Genomic DNA, 17,161 nt, shown 5'->3' on the forward strand with positions numbered 1-17,161 from the left:
CCTCCTAACCTTGTATTTTTATTAGAGTCCCAGTCTCCAAACCACACATTATAACAGGTCTCACTGCCATCTTCAATTTCACTCAAGATTAAAATAATAATATCAATAAAATAATAATATACCAATTTATTTATCCTACATTAGTAGAACATAATAAATAAGACTTAGTCACATATATACAAAATTATAGACGAATTGTTTTTATAGAAATTTTCTAGCAACCGAGTAAAGTCGCTTTTTTTCCAATTAAATTTCCGATTAAATTTATTTAATTTCGAGGAACCATTTCAGCTGACAGGCTAATCAGGCTCACAGATATGAGTGCGGACAGCAGGGGTCCCCAGTTCACTGCTTGCTCGCGGTGGACTCCCTGCCTCGGTAAAACTCTCCTTTTAGTCAGCAGTCTGCCAAAATCGATGCTGGATCAAAACATTAACATAAAACAGAAAAATGTAGGGATTGTTATTTGATGTTTACCTAACATTAACGTAAAACGAGCTGCCCGGCCACCGTAACATCCTCAACAGGGTTGCGCGCGCCTCTTTGCAGCGGAAGTTGACTTTAGTTGTTTCTGATAACTTCCGTAACCCGTGCTAACCACAAAACTCAAACAGTTTTAAAGCAAAAATGATAGTTTGCTGCGTGTCTGGTTGTGAAAAGCGGTATATCCGCAGCAAAAAATTGAAATTTTACAAAATACCGTCTCGGGGCCACCGGAGGCGTTTGTGGCTGCGAGCAATACAAGAAGCGAACGGCAGCACTGCGAGACTCACGGAAGATGATCGCGTTTGTGGCGCTCATTTCATATCAGGTAAGCTAAGATTGGAGCTATGCTAGCACTGTAGACATACTGTAAGAGAAACAAGCGGTTTGTTGATTAAAATTGTCGGATTTAGCACAAAGCTCCCTACATATTTTTATTTTTGTTTTTGTTTTATAGGAGAAGCATCTATGGAGCGTGATAAGCCGGACTTTGTGCCTTCTGTTTTTACCTGCACCAAAAAAAATCAAAGCCCCAAGAAAAAAGTGAGATGGTAAGACATGTAAAGTAGTGTTGGGTCAGGATAAAATCTGTGAGGATCAAAGTTGTTGGATAGCTTTGTGTTTCTCTAATAATATTTTTTTTCAATTTTTTAAATTAACTTATTATGTTTTAAATTTAATTGTAATATACTTTTTTGTTACTTATTCTGGTCTGTATTGTCATTAGTTTAAAAAAACGCTTAAAAATTAATTAAGGTAAGGGTGTTTTCTGATAGTTTTGCAGCTTCATTGTTTTAAGTGTCCTCTTTAAAATTATATAAAATTAATTTAACTAGGTCCTTACATTTTGATGCTAAACATCTGATAACATGGCTTAATGAATATGGACTGGAGTGTAGCTAAGCTAAGGTCATATAACATGATGGATGCTTGAAGGTTCCAACAGCAGAGTTCACAAATCGCAAGTCGTGCAGGTAAAGGATTGATCTTATTTATAGCACCTCATCTATAGGACACATACTGCCCTTTAAAGCAGTCAAAATTATTCAAATATTTTTACAGATTTTAAAGCTTGAAATTAAAGTTAAGTGCAATATTCCCCAGGTATTACACCATGTACCAAATCCAAATAATTCATATCCAAAATTTGTGATGGTATTCTGTCCCGTTTTTGGTTTCTCAAAGGTTACTTATTTATTTTCAAAGTTTTAAGTAGGGATTTAAAGTTTGCACAATTTTTCTGAAGAACGGTATTTTTCCCAGCAAAATCTGTGGTGGTCATTTGAGAAGTCTTCATGTGATGAGTTTAGATGGACAGAACCTTTAGTGAATTATGTTAATCATGGTGAGGACATACTTTTAATTGTCATCATCAGTTTCAAGTGAATGCATACAATGTGATGTTCATTTTATAAATTATGGTCCTCAGATTGAGGCTTCCCAACAGGAGCACAATAACCTATGGGTGATGTCCCAATGGGCGTGTCTATGTAGGCTGCATGCAACAAGGCCTAAATAAAGACTGTTTTGAACTCTAAATCATGCAAATCAGCTCTAGTCCAAGATTAAATGCACGGACTTGGAAATGACAATAGGTTCCTTTTAACCAGTGGAGCGACATTATAAAAGTAAAAGCTACTATAACAGATAAAACCCTACGAGAACCTGTTCATTCAATTAATAGAAGGTTGCAGATGTACATAAATGAAGCCTTTATGGCTCAATGTTACAGGTTTTTATAATGCCCATCACTATAAACATAACATTAACAACATATTGACCCGGTGTGTGATATTTAATGTGTGTGCTGTAGTCAGTGCTCTGCGCTGGGTTCATAGTTGTCACGTCTCTTTGTTTCTGAGCTCTGTGTGTTTGAACAGTGCGAGAACAGAGGGTTGTCTCAAAGCTTGTGGTACTTTAAACAGTACTGGTGTTTTCCGTTCCATTTTTCTTCTCTGACTGATCAAAAGCATTAAAAAACCCATATCATTTTCACTGAGTGGGCGAGAAGCACATTCAGGTCTACTCTGGCCTATAGCTATAGCCAGCCCAGGTCAGGGTTACAAAGGTCATCCCTTGGTATCAGTTTCCATAATAGAACAGGCACAGTAACTGGTAATGAATTAGAAAGGGTGATAAATATTCAGTAAATAAGCTGCATAGTTATCTCCCATCGTATGTGTTCTGTGTACATATTGGGTCACAGACTCTGAACTGTTGAAAATTTGTGCAGCTTTACAGTGTATGACAAAAACAAGGTGTTAATACTAACATTTTCTTTTACACTTTTACTGTAGATATGAGACCCACTTTTATAGATCACTTCATATGTTTGTTTGTGGGGTTTTTTGTGGTTTTTTTAAAGGATTTATGGTCGTAGAAAAAGGCATCGCCGGAAGGCAAGAGGCAGAAGAGAGGAAAATGCAGCTCCACTTCAAGCTGATTCTTCTGTGAATCCCGAGCCGTCTGTTTTGATGCGAACTGAAAGTGAACTTTCAGAAGAAATGCAGACGCCAGCAACCCCCTCAGTGCCAAAGGTAGCAGCCACAACTTGCTCTTTCTGTATATCTTTTCTACTTGGACATTATGCAAAATAGCTATGTTTTTGTTTGTTGTAAAGTAGTTGTTTTGTAAGACACGAGTTGCAAGATTGTCATAAGTATTTTTATTTTCTTCTAATGATAAATTCTTTACAATTCTTTAAATTGTTTTCCTCTGTTTGTGTATTTATGTTTTTCAGGAAGGAGAAACGGTGGCAAAAGTGTCTGAGACTGAAGCAGAAACCCAAATTATCCAGTCTCAAACAATGCTCGACTTAAATAAGACATCACCACCCTTCAAAGGACTACCAGACACCCTAAAACTAGATAAGAGAAGGCCAGTTGTGCTCCTGAAACCTTTAGTTGCATCAGAAGGTGGTTATCGGTGTGAACTGTGCAGTCAGACCTTCACTGATATACCACAGCTGGTAAAACACAAACGGCTGCACGAAGAACAAAGGTCCTTTGTCTGTGAAAATTGTGGAAAAAGCTTCATAACTCAGGCAGATTTCAGTGAGCACCATGCTGTGCACAGGGATGAGCCCCTCTTTCCGTGCAACATGTGTGATCGATCTTTCACCACGATTCACCAACTGAAGCGTCATAAACTGCTCCATGTTAAAGATGGCAGGAAGTGCCTCAGGTGTGGCACGCTGTTCTGTCAGCGTCACAACCACATTTTATTCCTTCCGCAGACAGAGTTTAAAACAGAGTCTGAGCCTGAGGACAGTTCCTCCAGGAGTGAGACAGAAAATGAACTGGAACCAAGCCAGATGACTGAAATACCTGGCAACACTCAGAGCTCAAGGACCGTTACACCTCCACTGTCTACTTCTGCTCCAACTGCTGCTCCTACACCCCCAAATCCTGGATTTCTATCCAAGCCCCCACCTTTGGCTTCATTCAATATATTACCAGAAATCCCCCCACCGGTGTTGCTGAGACCGTGTCCTGTGCCTCGTCGACTCTATCCAGAAGCGAGACACTCAGAAAACCCGGGTTCCTCATTTCACCATGACTTGTTCACCCGAAATACAGAACTTCCATCTTCACTGAAGATCTTTTCACCTCAGTACCTCACCTCAGCCTTCCTAGAGGTTAAAAGAAATTATGAATATATTTTAAGCAAGCCGAAAAAGTGTAGGGTTAAGAATCTGGTGAAGAAGGAACAAAGTGAGGCACCAATAATTTCACCAGAAGAACACACTAAGCCAGAAAAAAAGGAGAGAATAGCTTATGACCTGGAGATTATGCTCTGATCTGAATAATGGATTAGAATGACCTGTTTACTTACCTGACCTTTTTGCCTTACTTAAGATGTTCAACATTAGTGCTCCTATCCTATTAGTGTTTCTGTTCTTTGAGTTAAAAGGCATTTTAACAAAAGCAAGGCTGTGTTCAGTATTAAACCTGTAGTGTTTGGCTTATACTTGCACCACTTTTGCCTCTCTTAGCACACTGATATATTTGTAAGTACTGTGATGCTGTTATAATTTTTTTTTAGTTCTGTAGTTAAAATCTTTCACTTCTTAATCAGTGATGAGGTGCAATTGTTTTTTTTTCGACTGCTGTTTGAACTGACCTGTGTTGTAAAACTGCACCAGGTGGGATTTGGGCTTCAGGCTATATTCTGTACTTGGCAATTTGTGCCGTAATAATCACTTTAGTCTGTGGAAAAATGCACCGTGTGCTACAAACGGCATCAATAATATGATCAATCATCTCTAATAACAATTGCCACACAATTTAGTTTTCACATCTGCCTCAGCTAACTGGAAACAGATAGTGGTTGCAGCTTTATATTACACACATAAACCAATCAGCCGTAACCTTGAAACCGTGAATAACCTTGATTGCACTATTACAATGGTTGGTTCTGCTGGCAAACCTTGAGCTCCCAGGAATTTGTGTGGGTGTTACTTTTACGTGCAGCACACGCCTACAAACGGAAAGGCTCGAGGAGCACGACAAAGAGTCCAAGGTGTTGACAGGGCCTCTAAACTCTCAGATCTCAATCCAGAAAAACGGCTGATCCACAGAGGCGGCTACAGCAGAAGACAGCGGTTGCTCCTGGCCACATGCCGAAGAGGACAAATCCAGAGGGTCCAGTATGCGTGCCCTGAGGGATTACAGTTATTTTGTCAGATATCAGGTGCTTTTTATGTTGCTGATCATATGCAGTGTATATGATCAACAACATATGTATGTATGATGTAGCTACAGTTACGTCAACCATTTGTTACATTTTGTGCATTTTTTTTTTTTTAGTTGTCCTCTTTGTTTTGTTTGTTTTTTAATCTGTATATGAGAAGTGGATCTGACTGTGAAACCAATGCTGTTTGTTTTCTAAAATAAATTATGTTTATGGTTAGAGTAAACAACTGCCAGCTTAAAAATGCCTCCATCAAGTGTTTGTCGAATTTTTAAAGTGAACGGTAAAATTCTTTGAGAGCAGAATTAACTACCAACACTCCTTCATTAACTACAATCAATTAAGTTTAGTTTAGAGACTGTTCATAAAAGATGTACATTGGTCACAGGGATGTCATCCATTGATTGCTAATCTCCTTTTTTTTTAACTCATAAAGGCTCATTTTTCCTCACGATCATATTGGTTACATAAAACCCAATGTGGTCATCCCACATCACTTCTTAGCTGGCTTTTAGTCACTAGTGGATCTTCCACACTGCCGTTGTGTAGCAGAGCCGTTTAATGTATTCATGAACATCTCATATCAATTAACAGTATGTTTTGATCCCATGCTTGACTCCAAAAGTGCCCACGTTCCATCGCTCAGGGTTATGTCACCTGCTGTTTCTACAAGTTGCTGAATTTAATTAACGTTTTGTGGTCTCTTATATGGATTAAGGCACCTTCGGCTTCGCTTTTCTGACTTGTAAGCTATGATATTTGCACTGTTTGCACACAATATGGAGTTTTAATTTCCCATTTGTAAAAAACAACTTTGGACTGATTACGTTTTATTTTTGCTTGTTTGTTTTGTTCTCCTTCAGCTGACCTGTATGTATATGTACTCAAATGTAGAAATGGCAGAAAACATGGACAAATGGAAAGATTGAACTACCATGTACCCATTTCCCCCACACCAAGAAGCACCTAACCAGCTATATGTCCAAATGACACATTCTTGGAATAGCATTATCTGTTAAAATAGCTAAAGCTATTTCTCAGCTGGTGATTTGCAGCTGTCTACTGTGTGCCCATTAGATTTGCTCTCACGTGGACACAGGAACAAGAGAAAAAAAATAAGCTGTATGAAGTGAAATATGCTCTTTACATAATGTAATAAAATTAAATTGCTGTATTATATTTTTTTGACTTTTGTTCGTGCGTAGATTTCACAGAGTTGTAACAGTTTTGAAGGAAAGTTCAAGGTTGTCAGACCAAGTAGTCTCTGTCCTGATGGTGGCTCTAGAGGGATTGTTAAAATGACCCAAAAATGTCTGTCTAACTTTCTTGGACAGTCTTCCTGTCAGTGTGTCACACTGCATTAAAACCACCTGCTTGTTCTGTGAGCTGACTGCACAGAAAAACCCCCCGCAGTACAGCAACAATAAGGTGTGTACTAGTTTTCATTGCTTGGAACTTTTCTTGCTATGCAGCTGAATTTTCCAAGGAGGATTTTTACTTTAACTGCTGCATGGATGTGAAGTAAAAAAAAAAAAAAAAAGGACCCCATTGCTCTATAATCCAACCTGCCAACCACAGTAAAAGTCCTATTTGGCCATACAGATGTTTTCAGTTAACATTGCGGTTATAAAGCCTTTATGTTATCAACTTCTGGGTCATTAGGTTCAGCTGTATCGATCTGGTGAATGTTTTCGCACTGTCTGCAATTGAGCCGTGACAAATATTTTAATAATTAATCATAATGTGAAAATGCAGACTTGACTCGACTGTTCCGGAGAAAGCTGGCTCCAATGTATAGTGCCCTTGAGCATGAGACTGACAAAGTGTTACATTTTTTAAGATGAAAAACTACTACTTTATATTAAAAAAAAATGTTTATACATTGACAAGTAAACCAGTGAAAAAACAAGTAAAAATTATCTCTAGTAGTGCCTATTAGTATGTTATCTAATTTTCTATTTAATTGACTTCTTTTGTGTGTTTGTCCCCCCCTGTTTAGCTATTTTGTTTTTCATACCTTAATTTATAAGTTTTGTTTTATGTTTTTGCTGCTGGAGGAATTTATTATGTGCTCACTAACACTTATAACTACAAAGCAGCTTGCATTATTAGGAAGCAGAAAACCTATCAATCTTGATAAAAGTAAATAACAACAAAACATTTGATTGATTTATCATCTTTTGAAAGCACAATTTTCAAATTGCTTTGACAGGTAAAAGTAGAATACTTTAAATAAATTGCCAGGCGTTATGGCCACAAATCAAAGAGAATAAAATTAAAAGGAAGTTAAGGCCCAGGAAAATATCGCATAAAAGTGGATGCAGGGGACTTTTTAAATTATTATTTAAAAGCAAAATCCATTAATCCCCATTACATGAGGAAATACAACAGTCAAATGGCCTTTTTGTTGATCGTGTTCTTCTTTTAAACCCAGTATTATGGGTGACTAAATAGAAAGTGAAACAAATATTAAGCATAAACCTACGTTGAAATTATGGAAAAGGACACAGCATATGCGTAAATACGCATGAACACTGTTTGTTTTTAGCCTTTAAATCATCATCAGCTTTATATTTTAGGGTTGCACATCGGTGAGGGATCACTCAAACTAACCACTGTCTTTAAGTTTGCATTTATGAATTACTTTAGACGAAGAAAATGTAGGTTATGTTTAAAATATTTATTTCATGCACAATGGTAACATTGAATTAAAACTGACTTTCTGATTGAATTTGCATATTATCGATGAACTAAATGAATAAAAGATCACGTAGATTAAGGGTACATTGGATTTTTTTGCATACGTTCAGAGAGGGCATTCCTCCGCATCCACAACAGTCCCGTCTTCAGTCCATCTGTACGCTGTCCACGTCTCATTGGTTCGGATGCGCGGGGTTATGCAGGGCGACGATTCTGTTTGGACCTTCCTGCTGTCACATTAGGGTGACGAAAGCGAGGATTGGCTGAGATCCGTTCAGCAGCGGTTTAGATTGGCCGATGTGTCGTCGCGTGGCTTCATAGATGGCAGGTTAGTGGTGCTGATGCTGTGACAATGGGAGTCATCCAGATATGCATCATCTGGCCCGAGTGTGCCTGAAAGACAGCAGCAGGACCCAGGCTTGTTGTTATTTTAAAGGGACGGAAAAGTAGCAGCAGAGACACGAGGATCATCCTGCTGCTCTGAGAGGGTGAGTTTTACGCACGGAAAACAAACTGGCATGCTGGGGGCGGGGGGCCTCATAGCTGTTTTTGGTGTGAAGTGGGGGGGGGGGGTAGCTCTGAAGTAGGTTGTTAGCAGGACCGCTCACTGCTAGGATCAGTAGCTCCTGCCGGATTTCTCGCATCCATTTACGATGCGTTTGCCTCTCCCTGGACGCACAGCGCTGAGCACGCTGAGGCACTGTTAATGCAGCGGCTGAAGGAAGGCAGCTGTGAGTCAACTCATCCCCTTGGCCGACTGCATTGCGGAGAGAGCATGTCTTGCAGAATAGCATATGTCAAATATTCTCCACATGCCCGAGACCCAGGTCATGGTGTTATTGTGATGAAGTCTTCATATTGTTTTACATCCTGGGATGTATTTCATTGTATCCAGTCTGATGCAACTAAAAATATGTTAAATTACAAGAAGAGCTCTCATCATCTTTAGTGAAACTCTGAACAGCAGCTGTGCTGCATGTGCACTGATCTGTAGTGAATTGCGTTGCATGCCGGGATTTGAAGTTTAATGAAGAGTATTTAGCTATAAGTCACCACTGTTAACACAAATGTTATTTTTGTTGCTGTAAAAATGCATTTTGGCTTCTCTTTGTTTTCTAAGTCTAGTGATGGGAGTGTTCAGCCGACAGAAGTTTTTCCAAGAGCTCGCTCATGGCTGCCTTCTGCCCACAGCTCAGCAGGGCCTGGAGCAGGTATGGCAGCTGCTGGTTATCTGCCTGCTATGTCGACTTATCTGGATGTTCGGTGAGTACAGAGCTTTTGCACCCCAGCCAGTGTTATCAGACCTTCACTTTAATCTCTAATCACATACATTATTCTTTATTTTTATCTGGCTATGTCAGGTCTTCCTTCTTTTGTGAAACACCTGGTCACAGTGGCAGGAGGTTTCTACACGCTCTACCTGTTCTTTGAGCTGCACATGATCTGGGTGGTCCTTCTCAGCCTTCTCTGCTACCTCTTCCTCTTCCTGTGTCGCCATTCTACCATCCGAGGCACCTTTCTCTCCATCACTGTGCTCATTTACCTGCTCCTGGGGTAAGAGAGTCCTCTTGTGTTACTTGACAGTTCAGTATTACACATTAGGTGTAATACTGAACCAAAGAGCTTCTTTAATAATTCATTTTCCCAATGGGGCCACATGAGAAGCTGGAAGTGTTGTGGGGGTTACATAAATAAGCTGAACTCAATCTAAACTGCTATAAGCAATGAAAATGTGAAACAGGCAAAGTGAAAAAAGCCCAAATTTTGTCAAATCACAAAGCTGGTCTTGACAGCTCCATCTCTGGATGTGTAAAGCTTGGTAAGGAAAAAAGTCCTTGTTGCTTTTGCAGCTTCGCTAGCAAAGCTTTAGATGTCCATTTTCAGTCTGCATCAGTCAACTTCTTGTATTTCTCTGTGTGTTTAGTCTCGTAATGATGATTCAAACTGTAATCCTCAAACACAACAATCTGCTCTCTGTAAACTAAGCACAGTTCTATAGATGACTCCAGTAAATAAAAGCTCAGAAGTCAATGTCTTCTTAAAAACTCTGCATTCTACATCAAGATTTCTTTTTTAACGTGAGCTGACATCTGTCAGGGCTAGCAAACACATCTGTCATAAACACTGGTTCCAACACGTTACAACGTGCTTTCACACTGGTTCACATGTACGCATGTAAAACATTTTTAAAAAGCACCTGAATTCAAAATAAAAGCAACAAAGTTTATTGTGATTTCCCCCAATATTTCTTTAAATGTATGATGTATACTTATTCACGCCTAAATCCTAATTTCCAATTGACTTTAAGCTTGTGAATTCGGGAATTTGGCCGATTTGGGAAAACTCAAGGAATGGTCTTTTCTTTTCATTACGACTACCTTTCCTTTTCATTTCATCAGGGAGCTACATATGATGGATACCACTAACTGGCACAAGATGAGAGGTAAGACAGCCATCATTTGTCTCTTAAATGTGATTGCTGTCTGTATACTTTAATATTCCCATTAGTAATGTCTAATTTTGGAATACAACAATCATTTAAATGCTGCTGCTGTCATCCAGGTTCTCAGATGGTGGTTGCAATGAAAGCCATTTCTTTGGCCTTTGATTTGGATAGAGGTGTTGTGACCAGTGTGCCCTCACCCATTGAGTTCATGGGTTATATCTACTTTGTGGGCACAGTCATCTTTGGTCCCTGGATCAGCTTCAACAGCTACAAAGAAGCTTTAGAAGGCCGTAAGCTGGTAGGTGCGATACTATATCTTTTAGATCTGAGTGAGGATTAATTAAAAAAAAAGTGAAAGAACAGCTGATGTTTCCTTCTTCTCCTTAGAGCCTTTCGTGGCTTTTAAAAGTGTCTGTTAGCTGGGTGAAGAGCCAGGTCTGCCTTGTTATTTCCAACTGTGTGGCACCCTACCTCTTCCCTTATTTCATACCTGTTTATGGAGACAAGCTGCTACGAAGGTGAGGAGAACACACACATTCATACTGTAAACAAATGCCTGTGTATTCTTGACTTGGTTTGTGGCTTGCTGTTCTGTTAAGATAATGTGTCTGTCACCTGCTTTGTTTACAGCAAAAAGAGGAGGAAGATCAGGTAATTAATTGCCCACCTCAGTGACTCTGAATAAACCAAACACTGTAGGCATGCATTCCTCATAATCACCATTTGTCCAAAACCTTTGCTTGCATGTATCTACCCACTTCATCCTCCTCCTCCTCTCTGTGCAGTTATATATGTACCAGGAGACCCCTCTCACCCTCTCATTTACCACAACACTTTCACCAGCTTGATGAAGCATAAATCATCACAAGGCAAGTCAATAAACCTTTTTTTGTCACTAACATTGCTCTCTTTATCCTAATGCTACTCAGGGCTACACCAGCTAAGTATGTTTTTTACTCATCTGTAGTAGCCACTCAGTAAAGTCGGACGTTATTTGAAGCTGGATTGTGATATTCATCTATTTCTTCCCATTTTGGTGTCCCTGCATTAGGTGGCTACTGGCGTATGAGAACACACTGTCTTTCCACTTTAGCAATTATTTTGTTGGCTATTTGAGTGAAACTACCACTACTCTGGCTGGGGCAGGCTTCACCGAGGAGAAAGACAACCTCAAATGGTTAGAACTGCAAGCGCACCTGCTAACCTTGAGTGTGTTTCTCTTTATTCACATTTATAACAGGCCACCGCCCATTTACCTTTTACTTTGCAGGGATATGACCGTATCCAAGCCGCTTAATATAGAGTTTCCTCGGTCAATGGTGGAGGTGGTAACATCGTGGAATCTGCCCATGTCTCGCTTTCTGCACACCTGTGAGTTCAAGACAGGCGGCAGCTGTTTTTGCTTTAGTTTGCCATTGTGAGTGTAATGATTATGGCTCATTTAAATAGAAATTCTTATACCAGCTCACAGATGTTTTTGCTCTAATTTCACAGATGTTTTTAAGAGTGTACTGAAATTTGGGACATTCTCTGCTATAATGGTGACATATACAGCCAGTGCCCTTTTGCATGTGAGTCCTATGCAGACTTTTCCTACAATTACTTTTTTAAATGCATTTTTTTTTTGTATCAGTAACTGGATTATTTTGACTGAAGCTCTTTTACCTCACAGGGTTTGAGTTTTCATCTAGGTGCAGTCCTAATATCTTTGGGATTCATCACTTATGTTGAGCATGGTAAGCAGAGTTTTGTGGGGGGTTTTCTCTTTTCCACATTAGAACCTTTCCATTTGGAGAAGGTGCTTAGGTTTGCACTAATGGCTAATTGCACTCACTGTGAAACACTGTTTCTGTTTACTGCAGTGCTTGTAATTTTCCTCTTATGCTGGAAAAAACTCATCTATTTGTTTTGTTTTAATGCACTGGTCTTGTTTCGTGTTTTAGTGTTGCGGAAGAGGCTTGCAGCTATTTTTAATGCCTGTATACTGTCAAAGAAATGCCTGCCAAACTGCACTCACCAGAACAAAAAGGTAAAATGCAGCTCCCTCGTATATTTGTTCTTCTTCTTCAAACAAAAAACCTTTCAATTATCAACCGTTCAATTATTATTATTTTTATTAAAAAGAATTGAGTAAGTTGAGTAAATATGATCATTTCATATTTGAAACAGGGACAAGATTGATAGCCTTCATATAGATGCTCATTTTAAGGAAGGAGATTTTTTACAGTGGGACTGAGCAAAAGTTCTCCAGGCTTTCTGAAGGTCATTTTCTATTTTTCACTTATTTTCAGAACAGTTCACATTCCTGTGAAAATGCTTAATACTGACCTGTGAGTCATTCAAGGGTAAAAAAAAAAAGACAGATTTTTAAGCATGACAGTGTTGCCACACACACTTCCAATGTAGTAAAAACAGAGAAGAGCTTTATAGAGTGGAACACTATCAGTCATGGATTGACCTTCCCAGAACCCTGGACCTCAACATTAATGAAGCTGTCTGGGGTCATTTAGACAGAAAACTGAACAAAAGGCAGCCATCCAGCCTGGAGTACACTTCCTGAAAACTGCAACAAAGCTTGCATAAGACTGTTTAGCTGTTTGAAGATTAAAGGTGGTCATACTAAATATTGACTTTCAATCTTAGCATGTTTCAATAAATCACCTTTTTGTTTCTAGCAAATTATGAAGAAATGAAGGGTGGCTTAAGACTTTTATATATATATATATATATATATATATATATTTGTGTGTGTGTGTGTGTAGGCAGACCTACATATAAAACGCTCATGTAGACTTTTCTTTGTGTACAGGCTGACCTGTGCTCCAGCTGAGATGCATTGCTCTGTGTGGATTTAACAAGATTTATCATGTAGCAATAAAATGTTATATGATGCATCATGGTGGATTTCCAAACGCTACACAGTATGAAGTTAGTATAAAAAGTAGAATTCATTGAGTGAATATAATCAGTATAACCATCATAAATTAAAATTAATGTCAGCTGCTCTGGATTTAACCTGATTTTGACCAGAAAACCACAGCACACTCTGTACCAGTCCATGACAGTTCATTACAGTAATCTTCACCATAATACTACAAAATAATCACTTTATCCTGCTGTAAACCGCCTGGTATTTTTATGCAACCTTTGAATTATATTCAGGAGTTATACTTCAAATTATTCAGTAAGAAATTTCTCATTTTGTGGGGGAAATAGCTTCCTTTCATGAAAAAGGAACACTTCATGTATAGATCCAGTATCTGATTAAAGACTAAAAATGAATTACAACATCACAGGTTAGCTCTAAATTTCCAGTTAATCAAATTTCTCTCGCTGAGCAATCCTCACATATCTCCTGTTTTTATTTCCGTCTTTCACCATCTCTATGAGTGTTACACTTAAATATTCCCACTTGTGTTTGGGGATATTTGCTAACCTGTTTGGAAAGCTGCATTTGAATTTACCTCCCACTTACAAACATTCCCCCTTATTTATGTTCACCCCACTTCAGCAGGACAAGTTAGATGCTAAGATAGTGTGACCACAACTTTATTAACTTCTGCACAATTAACAGCTTACATGGCTAATAAGGGGGGGAAAGGGATGTGTTGAGGATGTCATTCATTTTCCTGCTGCTTAATAAATATCTCCATGCCATCAACTGGAAACAAAAACTCAAATGCATCACCTCAATGAAATTTTGCAAAACAAAAAAAAAGCATACAATGAGAATGAAGTGATGATATTTTTGATATTGAAAAGGACAAATGTCTGAGCAGACTTGCAACTAGATTTGTTGGCATTAGAGTTGCAAACAGCTGCAAAGACTGCTTTTCTTCCAGCTGTTTTATTTGTGAAAATTCTCATTGCACAGACATATATGTGACACTTGAGCAGGAGATGCTCTAAATGGACCTACTTTAGCTCCATACAGCACCAGCTATTTTTCCCTGTTTGTTTTCCCCTCAGAGGAATAAAATTATAACAATTTTATTCCTCATCATCTTACATTTTGATTTACTGTAGCCTTCTTTCATTTCTAACAGGATAACAGGATAAGTCATTATGGTGGAAGACACAAGATTATTTACTTAATGTATTACTAAAGAAGTGTGGACATCAGGTTTTATTGCCATCGCATCTGCTGCGGTTATATTAAAGCAGTCCCGAGGGACTGTCTTGTGCCTTAATTTGACACAATTTGAGAGTTTGCTGACAGGATGCCCAGCAAAAATCCCTTTTTAACACACAGCAGAGCACCGGGAAGGGGAACGTAATCATTTATGCCAAGGAAAAACAGCTTGCATAAACCATAGTACATAATTGGGACATTATTACATTGAAGCCCTGAAATCGTGCTTTTAAATCTTAAGTATTTTGCCATGTTATTAAGTGAAATTGGCTAAAAGAAGGCATTAGTTTTTAAGAGTGTAATAAACATTCTTTGATAATCTTCTTCAACAAATCTGTGTAAGGTTCTCAGGACCCTAATATGAAAATCTTGCAGAGGTTACAGATTTGGGGTAGTAATATTGAGTAAGGAACTTGTTTATTCTTACATTATACCTTCTTCCTCCACAGGGGTTATGGGTGTATATGATAAACATAGCATTCAGTGCTTTGGCAATACTGCACTTGACATACCTCGGCTCAGTGTTCAACTCCAGTGTGGACTTTATGGAGGAGGATGAGGTAAGACATGATAAGAGTATGCTAAGCCCCAGAGGAAAGCGCACATTTTGCAGGATAGAACCAGAGAAGAGATTGGAAAAAGAACATTTTAAAATACAGTAAAATGTGAAATCAAGTTAATGGTATTCAAAAGCTTTAGATATTATCGTTGTGTATATGACTAGTTAGGCCAAATGCACGAGTTGTTTTTGAGGAACCTTTACAAATTCAGGATATGTATAGAAGGCTAGCAGTGTGCTATTGACGTAGCATTGTGACATACTGAAGTCCCAGCATGTTTAGAAGATTAAAGGTGTCTATATTTATATGCCCTGCTATAAAAATGTGGAGCTCACTGTGACATATGAACGTGTGAATTGCTGCATAGGAATGTAACCTTAGTTGTGATATTTATTATCAACAGTTAAAGTAATTTATGGTTTTGCTGGATGAAAGGCCTTAGATGAAATTATTTTCAGTCAGTAATGACAAAAAAAAATCACATTTTGTAAAGATCTTTCAGGAAAAGGTTTAAATGATACTATACACTATACTACTACACATTACTGGACTCACTATGTACATCCCCTTACAGGATAATATCACCCATCATACCATTCAGAAGTGGTCAGAGCTGAGCTGGAACAGCCACTGGGTCACATTTGGATGCTGGATATTATACCGCCTTATTCTCTAATAATAAGAAATGAAGAAAGAGTGAAGGAAGTAATAATGAGAGATGGAAAACTGGTTCTGCACTTCTGCACTGTGACTTTATCCTGCATCAGACCGAAGAGAACAGAATCATCCTGTATACAACAACGAACCAACATTCAGTGTTCAGGTTGCACCACAAGTTGGCTGGGTAATCTATTATTCTAACCTGCTGGGGACTAGTTTTGATATCCATGAAATGATAGCTCGCTCCTCATTTCTTTTCTCTGCGTCGCTCCCTTTTTATCTGAGCCGCAGTTATCGAGCCCTCATGTTGTGACAGCGGTTACCGATGTCTCACTGTGAGTCACAATCAATACCTATCAGCATGGTGGATATTGGCCGCTTGTTTCTGTGGACACACGATAAAGCCCATTATCTAGGTTTCAGCGTCGACTGCGGCAGATGGCCTCAGTCGACGTTTCTCTTCCCTTTTTATGTTATAAAATCGTTTCAGTTTAAAGGGTAGGGGTGGCAGTCATCAATGTCTTCTTATAGTGAATAATTTCTATGAAATGACCTAAATCAATAGTGCAATTGTAGATCTCTCAGTATTTTACAGCTTCCTCCAACTGTCTGTCCGTAGTACTCAGCCCTTTCTAAAAAAAATAAAATAAAAAATGCTCAAAAGAATATGAAACAGCTGAGACTGTAATTTTCAGTGAATGTCACTCAAAAAGAAACGACGAGTACATTTGTGAAAATGTATCTCTGCAGTCCACACAGTCGGCATTCCTCTGTCAAAGCTGGTGTTCATCAACCATCATTAACATCGAAGGCTCCACTCTGCACTGGTGCTATGCAGAGCTTTGCAGGTGCACGCCTACTTGATATAGCTATCTCCTGCCACTTGGGGGTAGTATCAAGAACAACTGGAAATGTGGGTTACTTTTTGTGTTTGCTTTGCTGTTGGTCCTTTGCCTTTATCCACAGAGACTGTATATGAAAGACGGCCACCTCAGCCTCCTCTATTGATTTGTGAAGTCCCATTTTAAGCCTCTAATTTAGCTTAATGGCTGAAACCATCTTTTTGTTACTTTGTTTTTTACTCAGAGGGCACCGTATTTTCCTGAGGAGGTGTATTGCTACATTGTGAGCTAGTGCTAGCTTGGTTAGCAGTCTGCATTCATCAAATGCATTCAACAAAAATGCTATAAAATACAACCAATACTTTAGTAATTAGTGCTAAGTGCTTTTAAAATAAACGAATACAGTTTCACTCACTCACACTGCAAATCTTAATTTAGACAAGCTAACTTAGACAGCTAGCATCCTAATCAACACCCACCAGCGATAGAGGCCACAGCTGCTTATTTGTTGGACATTTTAATATTAAGCCAGTGGGGATTGTTTCATCATGGCCATTTGAAGTATCTGGCACCTTTTCCTCTTTATGTGAACGCTGCTGTGGTTGTTCACTTTTTGGTTCAACCAATCAGCATTCAGACTATTCAC

At 38.8% G+C, this 17,161-nt stretch overlaps 2 protein-coding genes across 3 annotated transcripts; both read left to right on the top strand.

Moving 5' to 3' along the window:
* The first annotated feature begins 347 nt into the window (after window positions 1-347).
* LOC145422819 (uncharacterized) lies at window positions 348-5,419 on the top strand. The gene is made up of 4 exons (XM_080294636.1): window positions 348-811; window positions 941-1,034; window positions 2,849-3,020; window positions 3,224-5,419. The coding sequence occupies exons 1-4, from the start codon at window positions 628-630 to the stop codon at window positions 4,280-4,282; spliced, it is 1,509 nt and encodes a 502-aa protein (XP_080150762.1). The 5' UTR covers window positions 348-627; the 3' UTR covers window positions 4,283-5,419.
* Window positions 5,420-8,221: 2,802 nt separating this feature from the next.
* Window positions 8,222-16,339, top strand: LOC145422821 (protein-serine O-palmitoleoyltransferase porcupine-like). 2 transcript variants are annotated; one of them, XM_080294639.1, is made up of 15 exons: window positions 8,222-8,363; window positions 8,996-9,138; window positions 9,237-9,429; window positions 10,275-10,318; window positions 10,438-10,619; window positions 10,709-10,839; window positions 10,952-10,972; window positions 11,251-11,265; window positions 11,373-11,498; window positions 11,592-11,692; window positions 11,816-11,892; window positions 11,994-12,057; window positions 12,265-12,350; window positions 14,903-15,013; window positions 15,588-16,339. In XM_080294639.1, the coding sequence occupies exons 2-15, from the start codon at window positions 9,003-9,005 to the stop codon at window positions 15,687-15,689; spliced, it is 1,389 nt and encodes a 462-aa protein (XP_080150765.1). In that variant the 5' UTR covers window positions 8,222-8,363; window positions 8,996-9,002; the 3' UTR covers window positions 15,690-16,339. The 2 variants fall into 2 exon arrangements, with proteins under 2 accessions (XP_080150765.1, XP_080150766.1); XM_080294640.1 differs by having other exon boundaries at window positions 8,226-8,363; window positions 9,001-9,138.
* The last annotated feature ends 822 nt before the right edge of the window (window positions 16,340-17,161 follow it).

This window comes from Astatotilapia calliptera, chromosome 20 (assembly GCF_964374335.1).
Source record: "Astatotilapia calliptera chromosome 20, fAstCal68.1, whole genome shotgun sequence".
In the NCBI taxonomy this organism is placed as follows: domain Eukaryota; kingdom Metazoa; phylum Chordata; class Actinopteri; order Cichliformes; family Cichlidae; genus Astatotilapia; species Astatotilapia calliptera.